The sequence below is a fragment of the Mastigoproctus giganteus genome, chromosome 14 (genome assembly GCF_048544385.1).
Source record: "Mastigoproctus giganteus isolate SK-2022 chromosome 14, ASM4854438v1, whole genome shotgun sequence".
Lineage (NCBI taxonomy): Eukaryota > Metazoa > Arthropoda > Arachnida > Uropygi > Thelyphonidae > Mastigoproctus > Mastigoproctus giganteus.
The window spans coordinates 112,273,092-112,290,079 of record NC_143588.1 but is presented as its reverse complement, the minus strand read 5'-3'; the positions used below and the strand labels follow the sequence as shown (position 1 = coordinate 112,290,079).

Here is a 16,988-nt window from a genome sequence, read left to right as displayed (position 1 = left end):
CGTGAGGAGAGACTGTCCGAAAAACTGCACTGGCATTGACAGCCGAATAGCGGAAAATATCAGGACATTTACAAAAAACCTGGTGGAGTGTGTTCCTCGGAGACTAGAGGCAGTCATAAAGCCTAAAAGTTTCAGGACGTTTTAGTTTTTCCTGTAAATAAAGATAATTTGTAGATATGCAGATGTGCTATCATTTTGGATTCCACTGATCAATGACTTCAGCATTCTCAAGACAACCTACACTAGAGGGTAATTTCGAATGGCTTATCTATCAGTCCATCCACAAGCGATTTTAATTAATCATCCAGAATAAGTTGCCAACTAAAACATCAATACTATGATTTTTAGCGTTTCTCACCTGTAGCGTTTTTAGCTTTTTAGCGTTTCTCACCTGAATGAATAAACCCAACCCCAGAGGCCTATTTGAAGAACTAAAACATCAATACTTCCCACGGACTGGAGATGTGCAAATGTATCCCTAATTCACAAAGGGTGACACGAGTAATTGCAGATCAGTTAGTTTAACTTCTGTTCCGGGTAAAATAAAGGAATTACTGGTTAGAGAAGCATTGCAGGATCATATGGACAAGACTGCAGCAATAATTAACACAGCACGGGTTTGTTATGGGAAAATCTTGTCTGACAAATTTGATAGGATATTATGATGTGGTTACAAAGGAACTGGATGCAAAAAATAATTTTGATATCATATATTTGGATTTCAGGAAAGCTTCTAACACTGTTGCGCATGGAAGACTATTGTACAAATTGGAGCAGAATGGTATTAAGGGTAAGTTGCCACAATGAATAAAAGGGTGATTGAGTGGGAGAAGACAGAGGGTGGTAATCAATGGGTGCTGCTCTTCGTGGACTAATGTTATTAGTGAAGTCCCTCAGGGTTCGGTTTGGGCCCACTGTAGTTTTGTATATTTACCAATGATATTGATAATTATACAAAATATATCAGGCTTAGTGTCGAAGGTTGCTGATGATACAAAGGTTGGCAGGTTTATTGATGACAGTAATGGCAGTGTGCTACTGCAACAGGATCTAGAAAATTTAGGCATATGGGCTGAGAAGTGGCAACTGAAGTTTAACATTGAAAAATGCAAAGTACTGCATATGAGTAGAAGTAACCCCAGAATAACGTACCAACTATGTGGTACTATACTTAGGGTGATACAAAATGAAAAAGACCTGGGAGTAATTGTGCAGTCAGATATGAAGTTTTCTGAACAATGCAGACAGACTGCAAGAGCAGATCATGGGGTTTTGTCAATGATATACAGGAATTTAGCAGGAAAAAGGAGGTGATTATCCCTTTGTATAAGGCAATGGTCAGGCCACCCTTGAGTACTGGAGTCTGGAGGCCTCCTTTTTGGATGTAGATTTGCTTGAACTGTGATCCAAGTGGCGATGTCGTATCATGGCCTCTGGACTCGTCATAGTGATTGGGTGGCCATTACTGCTACAATTGCTCTGCTGATTTGTTACAGCTGAAAGCGTTGGTGATGCTGGAGAAGGGTATGCGCCCAGATGAGACTAACATTCACGTTTGGAGTGATTGGCCTTAGACGGGCATCCTTGGTGGTTCCAAAATTCATCAAGGCTGGGATCATCGTTGCTGTGGTTGGATCATCCATTCACAGCATTTTCTGAAGATATCAAATTCCAGATCTGATTCAGGAGTAAGAAGACTGTACGAGGTCATAGAGTTTTATTCGCGGCGGGGGACGGTGGTTGGGAGAAGGCAACTAGATTCGTAGTATGGCTGTCGGATGAAGGATGTTGGTTTGCCATGGACCTCACCATTTATTTGGTGATTCACGGAGAGTCGATAAAACACTTCTGGTCCCCGCTGGGTTGGTATTATCAGGCAAATGACAATTTCATTTCCTACTGTTTAGTTTCCAGTAGGAAATGGATAGTCGCTTACGTTTATTTTCTTGTGTTGGTTGGTGGGATGGGAGTTATTGTTAGCACCATTGGTGGCGTATATTGATTTCATTATAACAAGGAGTCGGGGTAAGGATATACTCATTGATATATTAATAAACAATGCCAGTAAACTACGTGTGTGTAAAGGGTTGAGATTTCTGACCTATTGGCCACCTGAGCTTGCTTAATGTCAGGCTAAACCTTTCAAAATGAATCGGTGGAAATTGAGCCTAGAGCTTTCCACACCGACTAGATTATATTTTTCCCTAGCAGCATATGTTTTAACGATAATCTAAGCTGAGGTAATCAATAATTTATTGTGTATACGTCGATTGCTTGGACGTTCATGTAGATTTGATAGTAAATGGGCATTTTACTAATTCGTACTCTCAACCAGGGTTTAGACATTATTCGATTTCACATCAGATCATAATAAAAACGTGCTGCTAATCAGATACAGTACATTATTCACATGACATAACCCACTTCACTTCAGGAAAGATTCGCGAGTCATTGCTAAATCTCATAAATATACTTCATTTGTAGACTAGCATTTTAGATGCTAGTCTAAAAATGAAGGATATTTATGAAGATTTCTTTTGACTGATTAACACTCGCGTAATTCTTTTTGAGTATTAGTAATCGTAATGGAATCTGTTGTACTTGACTGGCGAAACTATTAATTCTTGGTCCCCTGCGAGAATTTCGAGCAGTTACCAAGTGATCTAAAATAACCATACCTCAACCGTAGGACTCCGATTCTTCGAGACAAACGGGGACAAATAGGAACACACTTACGTATGTTCCTATCAGTAGTTAGGGTTCTCCTCTCCTCTATGGGCGAGAAGGATTTAGGGACTGTCCGGATTCTTGTCATTGCACGGTTTTCGATGCATTAGCTACTTACACCGTATTGCGCCGAATAGATTATGTCCGTAAACTGCGCATGTTCTGTGGTCGGCTCTTCTCTCTGATGTCCGAAAACCTGTTGAGTAAAAGCCTCAAACTACGTGGAAGTTTCACTAGCAGACAGGTTAGTGACATTGCATCATGTTTGTACGTTGTGAACTACCGAAATAGATAAAGTGGCATCGTTTTAATTATCTCATATTGTGAAAACCTTCAAAATGAGTTGTCATGATATTGCACTATTGGGTGGTGGTATCCGCCGAGAATAACTAACATCAGTGTTCTCCATTGGAGAAGCATTACTTATTCGACGTGTAGTGCCTTATTTGAGGTTAATGCTATTATAAATCTGTATAAAGAAAGTTAATCTATGAAAAATGGCAAAAAACCGGGTGTTTCATTTAAAGGAGTGCAAACTACCATTCGACATTTCAAGAGGACTGGACGTTTAAAGGACAAACCATGATCAGGACGGCTGAGCGTAATACACTGATTTCTAAACGCAATTGACAAATTAATGCACCTGAAATCCGAACTGAGTTCAATAGGAACTGAGAAACTCCATTGTCTGCTTCCACTGTAAAACTTCGTCTTAAACAAGCAAGACTTCGTTGTCCTGCTTCTTTAAGACGTAGAAATATTTTGATCCAAGCGTAGAATTTATGAGAGATGATCAACTGAAAAAAAAAAAAGGGTACAACATTATTTAGTGCCTACAATAATGGTAGTGGTTCTTTTATGATCTGAGGTTGCCTTTTTTTTCTGGAGTGGATGACATCATCAGAATAAAAGGAATTTTAAGAAAAGAAGGCTATAAAAACATTCTTGAACAAAAAACAATTTCGAGTGGATTGGACTTTGTGGAAGTAATTTTATATTACAACAAGACAATGACACAAAGCAGAGCTCTAAGGAGAGCATGGAATTTCTAGCAACTAAACAACAGGAGGGGATATTACAACTATGGTATAGCTACCCCAATTGCCTGCGTTCAACACGTAGTCTTTATGGGATCATCTAGACCGTCAAGTTTTTGAAGTCTGCCCATCTTCACAAAATTGGGAAACCAACTAAACAACAGGAGGGGATATTGCAATTATGGTATAGCCACCCCAATTGCCTGAGTTCAATACGTAGTCTTTATGGGATCATCTAGACCGTCAAGTTTTTGAAGACTACCCATCTTCACAAAATTGGGAAACCTTGTGGATCGCTTTAAATAATGTTAGTCAAGACACTATTAAAATTAATCGCTAGAAAACCACGTCTGTGAAAGGAAGTGATATTATCTCGTGGAGAATATTTTTATTAAAAATCATTATAGTTGTTAATAATAATCATTTCAATATTTTTTGCTGTAAATTTTTAACGCTGAATTAAAAATCTAAAAATAATTTTTAGCATGTTTATTTATGTTAAATCTTACATTGTCATTGCTAATTAAAAAAAAAAAAAAATTAGCGAAAACTCTTGTCATACCCTGTGATTCACACATGAGAAGTTATTAACGGAGGGAAATGCTTATAAAACTGTAACAGGCTGCTTAATGATTTTGTAATAACAGAGAGCAAATTGGAGCAGAAATTGTTGAAGTTAAAAATAAGGAAGGCACCTGGGGTGGATGGGATCTATCCAGTTATATCAAAGAAGGCGGCAAAGCAACTAAGCAAACTCTTAGCCATAATTATGAGAGCATCCTTGGACTCAGGGGAGGTTCCCACGGACTGGAGATGTGCAAATGTATCGCCAATTCACAAAGGGGGATCGAAGGGTGACATGAGTAATTACAGATCTATTAGTTTAACTTCTATCCCGGAGAAAATAATGGAGTCAATGGTTGAAGATGCATTGCAGGATCATCTAGACAAGACTACAGTAATAATTCAGACACAGCATGGGTTTGTTACGGGGAAGTCTTGTTTGACAAACATGACTGGATACTATAATGTGGTAACAAAGGAACGGGATGCAAAAAATAATTTTGATATCATATACTTGGATTTCAGGAAAGCTTTTGACATTGTTGCGCACGGATGACTACTATACAAATTGGAGCAGTATGGTATTAAGGACCAGTTTCTACAATGGATAAAAGGGTGATTGGGTGGGAGAAGACAGAGAGTGGTAATCAACGAGTGCTGCTCTTCGCGGACTAATGTTATTAGTGGAGTCCCACAGGGTTCGGTGTTGGGCCCACTGTTTTGTATGTTTATCAGTGATATTGATGAAGGTATATCAAACTTAATGTCCAAATTTGCAGATGATACAAAGGTTGACAAGGCTTTTGATGACAGTAATGGCAGTGCACTAGTGCAACAGGATCTAGAAAATTTGGACAGATGGGCTGGGAAGTGGCAACTGAAGTTTAACATTGACAAATGCAAGTACTGCATATGGGTAGCAGTAGCGTACTAACTGTGTGGAACTACGCTAAGGTTGATAGAAAATGAAAAAGAACTGGGAGTAATTGTGCAGTCATATATGAAATTTTCTGAGCAGTGCAGACTGGCAGCCAGAGCAGGTCATGCGGTATTGTCAATGATATACAGGAATTTTACTAGTAGGGAAAAGGAGGTGATTATCCCTTTGTATAAGGTCAGGCCACACCTTGAATATTGCGTAAAGTCTGGGGGCATCGTTTTAGGAAAGATGTAGAGTTGCTTGAGCGAGTACAGAGAAGGGCAACAAGATTGGTGAGGGGGAAAAAATGGTGGTCTTACGAAGAAAGGCTTAAGTTCTGCAAATTGCAGCGTCTGGAGACTAGACAGCTGCGAGGTGATCTGACTGAGGTGTATAAGGCCTTGAATGTGTTGAACAGACTCATTTCTGATGGGATTCTTCTTCATGCTGTGATTGCAACCCTCAGGTGGCATAAATTCAAATTGAGGAAAGTCAGTTGTAGAATTGATGTGCGAAAATTTGCCTTTAGCCAGCGGGTAGTTAATTACTGTTACAGACCTTCATCTGTCGTTGTGGAAGTTGATAACTTAAATAAATTCGAAGAGCAACTGGACAAACGTTTAGAGGGAATGGATGTGTGAAATGTTTTTTTTTTTTTTTTTTTTCTTTAGATGATGCTACATAAGCTTGCTTGCTTTCTTGCATCACATGCCTCGATTACTACTACTACTACTACTGTTCCAAATTTCTATGTGGGAGTGTATGTAATGCCTCTGTAGATTTTTAACTACTAAGGTAAATGATTGGGTCAAAAATAGCAAAGAGGTATACTTTTATACATACTGCTATGATCCCCTGTGGAACTCTTTGATTTTTATCAGGGCAATTTTTGTAGACACGCCGCACCAGGTAAGCTTAAATCATTTGCAAGATTATTCAGACACAATTATCACACCTTTCCTTATTGTACTTCTATTGTGCTCTCATGGGTAGCACAGTTGGTAGGATCGCAGTCCTCCGAGTCGAAAAGACTCGAGTCTCGTCAATTAGGGAAAGAATTTTTATGGACCTTTTTCACAACGTGGCCGAGTTATCCAGTCTCAGGCGAGGGTAGCATGGTTTTTTTCTACTGATAAAGACTAGGGTTTTTTCTCCAGTACACAGAAAATCGACCTCGGGACACATTCAATTTACAAACAATATACACGGAGCAATATGACCTTAGTCACTGAAGCTCCTAAAACCATTCAACAACATCTTTCGTATTCCTATAAGTATTATATTACACATCGGCACTGAACGTTGTGCAGCATTTGAAGATAGAATATTTACGAGTATGTTATACATGATTTATTCACCTGCTTATTTTTTTTTATACAGACATTGCAGAAAAATATTTCAAGAAATCACAGGCCCTACTTATTTTTATGTGGGTGGACAATTCATTTGTACTTAATTAAGCCTTAACGGGGAAAGTCGCTCAGTAAATTCTACTTAACTTTTCTCAGATCCAGGGTGGAGGGGGTAGAGAATTTGGACTTCCCTTGACCTTGACAAATCCCCATTAAAACTATCAGTAGTGTGTGAACAATTTGACTCTGCGAATGCTTGAGGTTCGGGGGACGGTGGAATCAGAAGATGGAATGGTGGCTCAGGGTGTGGACATTGAGTCATCAATTTCGCTAATTTCTAATACGGCTCTTTGGATCATTCTTTTTAGTTTTATGCGATTCTGATCGAACTTCAGGCTTCGTAGTTCGCAGGCGACAAAATCACCAAAGGTTTGACAGTCATCATGCGATTGACATAAAATCTTTGCTGCCTTTTGTAACAACAAATCCTCATTTTCTTCAGCTATGTGTTTTAATTTCCTAACAGAAGTCTGACTGAAGGCTGGCAGTTCCCTCTCTACTTCTGGCTCCATGGAAACTGGACTAGGTGCATCGTCTGTTGAAGGAGAACTCTGATAATAAACAGAAATTCATATCAGTGTGACGTACTGTATGACACTGATATAAAATACATTTTACATGATTAAAAAATATTTTCACAATAACCTTTTAAATTTAAACTTTATAGTATTAGTGTAATGGCAAATAGTGTAAGTAAGCAAGATTTTTTTTAGCATCAACCAAAAAAAAAACTACACCCTTCACCCGTCCCAACCCTCCAACTTCCCTCAGAGATGCAACTAACGTCAATGGTATAGGAGAGGGTTTTTTCTTTCATAATGGTGACTACAGTGGTCTCAGACATTTTTAAATTCTATAAATGGTGATGTTACCAACAGAATTTTCTAAATGGGAAGCATTCAAGGAAGTAATCTTGGAAGCTACTAGGCTTTTTGTCTCAACTAAGAAATACTGTTCAAGGTTTAGGCTTATATGGATGTCAAGATGAACTGCTGAGACTCGTGGAAGAGAAAAAAAATGCAAGGAATGCATATAAATTATTAACGACACAGAGGCCTATGGTAGATATAAACTAGTCTGTAATCGAGTCCCAAAGGATATTAGGCAAACCAAAGTAGATGAAAAGAAATCTTTAGCAAAGAAAAACAGCAAAGAGTTCTTCACTTATGTAAACTGTAGAAGGAAGGGTCTGAATCAGATTTGTCTACTTGATGTTTGTGGTTCGACTGTTGATGATCCTGCTCAGATAGCTCACAAACTGAACGAGTATTTTGCATCTACATTCATACTTGACGAATTGTTCAGGGAAGTGAAGGTCAGAAGTTTATTAAATTCTAATAGGGAGCTAAATGATTTTGTAATAACTAAAAGGAAAGTAAAAGAGAAATTGAGAAATTGAAGAGAAAGCTGGGGTGGATGGAATCAATCCAATTATATTAAAGGAGGCAGTTAAGGAAGTCAGTAAACCCTTTGCCATAATTATGAAAGCATCATTGGAATCTGGCGAGGTCCCCGCGGACTGGAGATGTGCAAATTTATTCCCAAATCATAAAGAGGGATTAGATCTGTTAGTTTAACTTTTGTTCAAGGGAAAATTATGGAGTCATTGGTAAAAGAAGTAATGCAGAATCATAGATAAGGCTGCAATTATACTTCAGACAGCACGGATCTGTTAAGGGGAAATCTTGTCTGACCAGTTTGACGTTACTATGGTATGTTACTGTGGTTCCAAAGGAACTTGATGCAAAAAAAATAATTTTGATATTTTATATTAGGATTTCAGGAAAGCTTTTGATACTGTTCCACATAAAAGACTGCTGTACAAATTGGAACAATGCAGCATCAAGAACCAGTTGCTGCTAGGGATAAAGGGATGGTTGAGTGAGAGAAGACAGAGAGTGGTAATAAATAGACATTGCTGTTCGTAGACTAATGTTATTAGTGGAGTCCCCCAGGGTTCGGTGTTGGGCTCATTGTTGTTTTCTGTGATCATTATACTAACTTTTCTACCTACGAGGGCGTTTCTACATTCATTAATGATATTGATGAAGGCATATCAGGCTTAATGTCCCAGTTTTGGATGATACAAAGTCTTGTAGGATGGTGAATGACAGGAATGTGAGTACTAGACACCTGCGGGGTGGTCTGATTGGTGTTTAAGGCTTTGATGGATTAAGCAAGCCCAATGCCGATGGGATTCTTTCTCTTGCACAGAGCACACACATGTCCTAGCCACTAAAATCCCAGGAAAGTAAGTGGCAGGACCTGCCAGAGTACAATTGACTCAATGGTAACACCCGGCTAGCCTCCACGTGGCGAGGTGTGGGCAACGTCTGGTCCCATTAGGGGCCTGGCGGCCAATAAGCCGGATAAACAATGGGCACAACATATAACACTACTCATGACCCACACACTTCTAAATCTCTGGCTTTGACAGGGTACTGTCACCGATACATAGAACATTCGCGGAGATGGGAGAAATCCCAGGAGCCGCTAGACCCTCAATACCTCATACCTCATACCTCATACATGGGGTGGCCCAAATTCAAATTGAGGAAGGACAGTTGCAGAATAGATCTGCAGAAGATTGCCTGATGTCAATGTGTGGTGATTGCTGGAACAAACTTTCATCTGTTGTGTAATTTGATAGCATAAATAAATTCAAGGAAGAACTCGTCAAACGATTGGAGGGAATGAATAGGTGACATGGGAAGTTTCTTTTTTCTTTTTGGAGATGCTGTATAAGCTTGCTTTCTTGCATCGTTTGCTACTGCTAAATGTACCACAGAACACACGAAATTTACAGACATAAAAATATGGTGCACTATGGTCTATGTTGGTGATGTGACTAAAACTCTACACCAACCAACCAGAATCCACTGGAAGCACACAATAGTAGTGGGTGCCAGCAAATCTCATGTCGGTGGTGGCCCATGCCAAACTGCAGTAGGTAAAGGGTCTATAAAGAGGTGATTTTGAAGAGCATGTAGGAACTTGAGTTGACACGAAGATCGCGTTAAGGAGCTCTATGACGACGATTCAACACAAGCCAAACAAAATCTTTAAATTCTAAGAATGAATTTTTTATTTATGATGATATCATTCTCATTTCTAGGAGAAAAGCTGGAGACTTTGGCCGATAAAGCTTCATAATGAACTATACAGTGGACAGGTGTTGAGATATGTTTCCAGTACTTAGTTGCACCATAGGAGCAGAGATCTGCATTAGTAAAATTGAAATAATGGCCTATTATAATACATAATGTGAAAAGACTTGTTTGGATTAATTTTTGATTATTCTTATCAAGGACAAATGACAAGTCTGTAGAAAACGTTTTGGTGGCAGTTCCCTTCTGGATATCAATACCACGTAGTTTACCATTGTGTAATAAGTTCTTTCCAGCATCGAACCTTTTCTTTGATGGGTTTTTAATTTGATAGATTTTTTTTTTCTTTGATGAGATATTCTTTCTGATGTGCTAGCTGAAACCTTTAAAGATAACGTGAAGATCTAAAGGAAGGGTGCCTGCAATCACCTGAAGGGCTGAGTTGGAAACGTTTCTGCATATCTTGAGCACTGCTGATAAGAAAATCCTTTGTAATGAAGCTCGCTGCACCTGAACTGCAATTAGAGATGCTCTTTAAAACCACATGGAAGCACTAAGTTATTGGAATAAACACTGAGTATTCTTAAAGTATACTTTAAGTCCCAGTGATTCCAGGAAATTCTAAAGATCTGCAAAGTTATTTATTTCATTAGAAAAATTTTGTATATGAAGAAGAAAAGTGAGATAATCTATCAAGACAGACGTTCACGGCCTGTTACTAATGATAAAGAGTTGCCTTTCAACTTGACAGGTGGAGGTCTGTTATAATTTAATTTAGCGCCAGAAATCATCGTTTCCGTCTTGGAAAAGAACTGTAAGCCTATTTTGTGCTTGTCTTAATTTGCTTATTTTGTTTTGATAAGATGATATTTGCTTGTCTACAAATTTCGTCTAGAGTTTCCAAAAGCTAAAATTGTAAGATTATCGACATAAGCTACCATCTGAATATTCTGAAGGCCATGATGCTCAGATAGCCAGTCATCCATTAGCAGATTCCATATTAGCGCTCCCAAAATTGACCCTCGAGGTCAACTACGAGAAAAAGGTCTGACAGATTGGAATCTTGTCTGTACAATAACTGAACGATTTTGAGAAATAACTGTTAATTAGATGGCAAAGAAGTGGGGATATGTAGCAGTTCGAAGACGATTAAAAACACTGGGGCGCAAAAAGAGTCAACCCCCCCAACCCAAAATCAATTAACATGGCAAGTGTTTATTTATAGGTTGAATTTTGGAAAAATATTTAAAATTTCATACAAGGCATCCTTACAACCTCTTTCTAGTCGGAATGCGTATTGCAAAGCTGACCTCAAACTGTACTCAATACTTAAAAGATTAATATGGTATGCAACTATTTCTCAAGAATTTTACCTAAATGGGATATCAGCACTATCAGCACTTCGGATTAATTCTCAGTATCGCTGTCTTTCAGATTTCAGGAAAGATGCCACAATTTAGACATTTGTTGAATAAGCTGAAGCGTTTAATAAAAACGCAATCAATTAATTAGATCCGGGCTTTCTTCATGGAAGCAATGGCAGTGTTTAGCTCATCAGAAGTGAAAGGGGATGTAGATTCAGTAAAAACATAATTGTTATTCATAAAACAGACTTCCTTATGAAAAACGGAGTCCAATGAAGATCTTTAGGAAACAGGCGAGCCAAAATTTTATTTGTCAGTCCATTTAAGGGCGTCAATATCATCACAGTGAACAGTGTTGAAGATATCTCCAAAAGCACTAATTTTATCAGATTTTTAATTAATCCTCATGTTTCTGGATTCATGAACAAACTTTGACCAAGAATGGAGTTTTTCTTTGTATATTGCTTTAATGTATTAATTTTTAACTATTATATTGAAGATGCAGATTGTTAAGATATGCAGGTGACAGGATTCCATTTCACGTAGCTCTTTGGAATGAACGACATGCATAATGGACTTGGCGTTTGAGAATAGTCAGGTCGTGAGTCCACCAGGAATTTGTCTTATGAGTTAAAACTTTTCTTTTAGACGACTTGGAGATTGCTTTCCGAATGGCATTTTGAACTGCTAAGGCCACGGTTTTAACATCAAGATCAGAAAGAGTATCACGGATATTTACTTCAAATGTGTTAAGAACAATGTCTTCAAACTTATTCTAGAGAATGTTTCTTAGGGCATATGTAGTCAAATTAGCAGATGGCGGCGCTCTGTGTTGATAGGATTTAATGTTAAAATGCTGTGGTTGGAGATCGTCCAATCCTTGAAAATATTCCAGTTATAAACATAAGAAACCAGACTGTTTGTTGATAATGAGATATCGATATTCGAATGCCCTATTGAGTTACAGAATATGAAAAGTTTTCCAAGTTGAGGATGTGTAGTTGATGTTTAAAAATCGAATCTTAAAAAAGAAAGGTAACCTTTTGAACCATTGCGGGACAAAACCGCATGACAGATTTAGATTTAGCATCCATAAGAATAAGTAAGGGTTGGAAGACAATCCAACATGTGATTACATTGTAAGGAAAGATTTATATCTGATGTTGGAGGGCAGTACAATGTTACGATATAGAAAGATATGGTACCGTTTGTGTTGTTGTAGTATGATTTTAGGAGCATCAGCGACTTACACCCCAGGGGCTCACATCTGGTGAGTATGGGCTTGGCAAACCCAGGGTCCCGAGCTGGATATCATCATTCTTCTCTTTCTTGGTGATTCCTTTCTACTTCTGACACTCTCTCTCTCTCTCTCTCTCTCTCTCAGGGTAAATCAGGGGATTTTTTTGGCTGGTGCAGCATAAGCCTCAGGCTTCCTTGCACCATATGGCTAATAATAATAATAATAATAATAATAATAAAAAGACCATATTGCCCCGTGTATATTGTCTGTAAATTGCGTGTTCTGAGGTCGATTTTCTGTTTGATGGACGAAAAAACCAGAGTTTCTGAGAAGGGAAAACCATGCTGTCCTCGCCTGAAACCGCCTAACTCAGACACGTTGTGAAAAAGGTCCATAAAAATTCTTCGGGACTCGAACTCACATCGGGTATGGGTAGGACGGAGATCCTACCACCTTTGGTCCCCAAGAGGGTCTACATTTTTGTAGTATTCAGGTAGCATATTGTGAGCAGTATCTAGAAATGGCAAGAACACCAACCACCAACGGTCTGGTTAAAGATAATAATAACAGATTCATGACTATGAGATACAGATTGAATTTATCTTGGATGTTATTAAAGTATCACATTATTTTTCGTTTTGATTGTTAGGGTTCTTGTAAGCATTCAAGGTTTTTTTTACTTCAGCCATCCTCTAAATTTCGGCAGCCGTTTCAGACAGTTGGGCATTTAATTGGATATTTCTGATCGGTGTTATCTATATCAATACCATACGAGCAAATTCTTCTGGACATTCTGATATTAGAAACAAGATGAGCCGGAAGAGAAGAAACCTCGTTTGTTAAGTTTGTTATGGGAGGATTCTTCATAATTTCCATCGGCTTCGTGAATTCGGAGCATATAGGATCCCGAGCAGAATGTCAAGCGTCAAGTTTTTTTTTTCCTTTTACAAATTACATGTCGGTAGGTCCTCATTACTAGAGCACTCTGAGAACACGTCCTCCATATGAGAACAATGGCCACACTCAGGTGTCTCCTGATGGCATGTGTTTAATGTTTGTCCATACAACCCACACCAAAAAAATTCTGGCCACAAGAGGGAAGGGATGGAATTTATAGTAATTCCAGTCGACATAAATTGTCCATTGACATTAAGATAAAATTAATTTGGGAAGACAGCCCAAAAATCCAGTACAATGAGTTCTTGGAAGGGAAGTGGAAGGAAATTTCCCTTTTTATTTTTTCTCTTGTGAAATTTCTTTTAAATTTTTGAAAGATATCCTCCAAGATTTCTCATTTGGTAAGATCGCTATCTGTATCAATACCGTAGGAGTAAATTCTTTTTGAGCTTCTGAAGAAAGGGCTATTTCAGTAAATGATGAGGAAATGTAATGTAAAATTTCCTTGGAATGTGTTTCTATAATTACTCCATTATTTTTAATGCCCCATTAAACAATGGGGCATTAACAATGCCATATCTAGGCATTGGCCTAAACAATGGCATATCTAAGCACGGGCGATTGCCCGGAGCCCGAATTACGATGATATTTAAATTTTTTTTTAATATAAAAAAAGTTGTTTCCTTGATATAATACTATAGAACTTTGAATAAGTAACACTTCACCAGTGGAGAAGACTAATGTTACTTATTCTCGGCGGATACCACGACCCAGACGGCACCGTTTCGAAGCTTGTTGGCTTATTCATCGGTGGGTGGGCAGGTACCCTGTTGTTGCAATAGTTATAACCCAGTTATGAAGTATAAGTCCACAATATGAGATTTACCTGATGGTGCGTAATAGTATAAAAACTAAGGCGATTATTTTGCCTGATGCATGGGACCACTCTTAAGATTCACTATTGAACGGGTTAATGGCACAAAAAATGGCGCAAAGGCATTGATCCGTTCAATAGTGAATCTTAAGCGTAGGCCCATGCTTCATGTAAAATAATCGCCTCAATTTGTACTTTCATTGTACAAAAAAAAAAAAAAAAAAAAAAAAAAAATTGGTATTGGCTTATTTATGTTACAGTAAATCAGTTGATCCAACCAAATCCTTGATTTGGTTGGATCAACCGGTTCAAATCCTTGGTTGATCCAAATCGTTGGATTGATCCGACCAAAAGGTTTTAAACGGAATTTTTTTAATATAATGAACGATGTAGCTATCGTTAGCTTACAAGAAATATTTGATCAGATGAATGAAATATTCTCGGCTTTTCATCTTATTCTAAAATCAGAAAACTTCATGAATTTGAGTGCAATAGGAAAATTTCACATCGATGCCAAAGAGTTACGTCAAGAAATTCAATCTGTGCAGCATGTTTTAAAAGGAAAAAAATTGTTGCTTAGAATTATTGTCATTTATTGAAGAAAAAAACTTAGTTGAACTATATTCCAACATCACCATTTCTCTTCGGATATTATTAGCATTGCCAATTACGGTTGCGTCTGGAGAGGGGAGATTTTCAAGACTCAAAATGATTAAACCATATTCAAGAGCATCAATTGGCCAAGAAAGAATTAATGGATTGGCCATTATGCCAATAATGTACTAGTCATGAAAGTTTAAATAATTATGATTTGAATAATTTTTGGGTGTTTCCTTTATTTTTCAATTTTGCGAACTCCACCTTAAACTTTTGCGAGCCCCCCCTCCCCCCAGATGAATATTTTGCCCAGTGCCGACAGAAGCGTAAGGCACCAGGCGTAAAGCTTTCATTTTAACAGATTCAAAATTACCTAAGTTCTCATGGGTAGCACTGTTGGTTGAATCACCATCCTCCCTACACCGGGTGGAAAGACCTGAGTTCGAATCCCGTCTATGATGCGAGAAATTTTATGTATACTTTTCACACCTTATTTATATAAAAAAAAAAATAACACAGATGATATAAAATTTCATAAATATATTCGCTTGAGGAATGGGTACTTTTTTTTTGCTACCGGGCCCTAGTACAACCCCATGGAATTCTGGTATGTATCCCCTGAATATATTTGATATTAAGAAATTTAGCAACTCATGCTACTTTTACTGCGCTGTGGAAAGAATATTGCAAAATAAATAATAACAAAAATAAAGTCATTTACTTTATTTACATAAATATAAATATTAAATAAAATAAACAACTATTTATTTAAAAAAATCCACGATGAGGTAAAAATTGATCAGGTACTTACCTGACCCTTTATACTTGTACGGCACACCACACCCGAGATTATAAACTTCAAAGCGTCGAAGTGCGGCCACGTGCTCACGTATGTGCTTTCCCAACCATCTCCACGATTCTTCTTTTTCATTTTTCTGATTTCAGTTGCCATTTGGCTCCTTAAATTATGCACTTTCCTACTAACTTCTGCAGTACTTACATTGAAATGTTCGGCTAGCGATTTCAAAGCAGCGGCTTTTCTCAGTTTCTCTTTGAAAAAAGGAGATTTCACGTCCCATAGTTCGGGAAGATCCTTATATTTTTCAATTAACTCTTTCGTTTCTTTCGTCGACCACAAATGTTTCTCTTCCATGGCTGTCCGACACTGGCGAGAAATTCCAACCACGATCGATAGCAGCTCTCATAGAAGAAGAATGAAGCTTGCGAGTACTGTCATCCAGATGGCGTCAGTGTCTGACAGCCAGCTTATTGGCACTGTTCACATATGCGACACTGCTGTCGTGATATTGTCCTAAACATTTCCTTTATAGAATCAGCAGTTTACAACCAGTATAATTGCGAAACACTTTGCAAAAATCGATACTTCTGTTCAAACGTGTTAATTAAACACTAAATTCGTTTATTTCTTTGTTAAACTTTACTCTAAATATACAGGCAGTTTCCGGGTTTACGAGTTCTTTTTTACAAGTATCAACAAAATCGAAAATATGAACATTAATTGCAATAAATAAAAGCATTCAATAATCCCGGGGGCTCACATCTGGTGAGTATGGGCTTGGCACTTCTACTTTTGACTCTCTCTCTCTCTCTCTCTGTGTCTGTGTGTGTGTGTGTGTGTGCGTGCAGGGTAACTCGGGAATTTTTTTTTTCCTGGTGCAGCATAAACCCCAGGCTGCCTTGCACCATATGGCTATTAATAATAATAAAATACAGCATTTCAAACCACGCGCTTAGCTATACTATACAGTACTACCGTGTATTGGGTTTTGACGTTCCAATTGGTTGGTTGGTTGGTTGTCTTAGGGTTTTATCGAGGTTCCAGTGCTTGTGGAACAGTAAATGAAGAGATTTTTGAAGTTTGTGGTTGTGCCATCCTGACAATTGATTATTAGGTTTTCTTTTTTTGCCTGCTGGCTCTCTGGTATGGGCGCGAATTACGCTACAGTAATACCAAAACCAGGTAATTCAACATACTTTTCCAAGTTGGGCCTGAGAGCCACCCTCATTAAAGAACACACACACTAGTGTTTAATATGTACATCTAATTATGTAAATATATCTTGTATATAAATTACGTATATACTTTGATGTACATAATCATGAGACTATATTGTGTAATTAATAAATGAATGAAAATGAAATGTGCGTGCGTGCGTTTGTCCGGGCAGACAAATAAATGCCAAGCATTCAAAAATACACAAAAAATACAGCATTTCAAACCATGCGCGT

At 38.0% G+C, this 16,988-nt stretch overlaps 1 protein-coding gene across 1 annotated transcript; it reads right to left on the bottom strand.

Moving 5' to 3' along the window:
- Positions 1–6,898: 6,898 nt before the first annotated feature.
- On the bottom strand, positions 6,899–15,891 carry LOC150075575 (uncharacterized). The gene is made up of 2 exons (XM_090388561.1): positions 15,550–15,891; positions 6,899–7,210 (listed from the first exon to the last, which is right to left on the bottom strand). Exons 1-2 carry the CDS (start codon positions 15,889–15,891, stop codon positions 6,899–6,901), a joined length of 654 nt encoding a protein of 217 aa, XP_090244687.1.
- Positions 15,892–16,988: the final 1,097 nt, after the last annotated feature.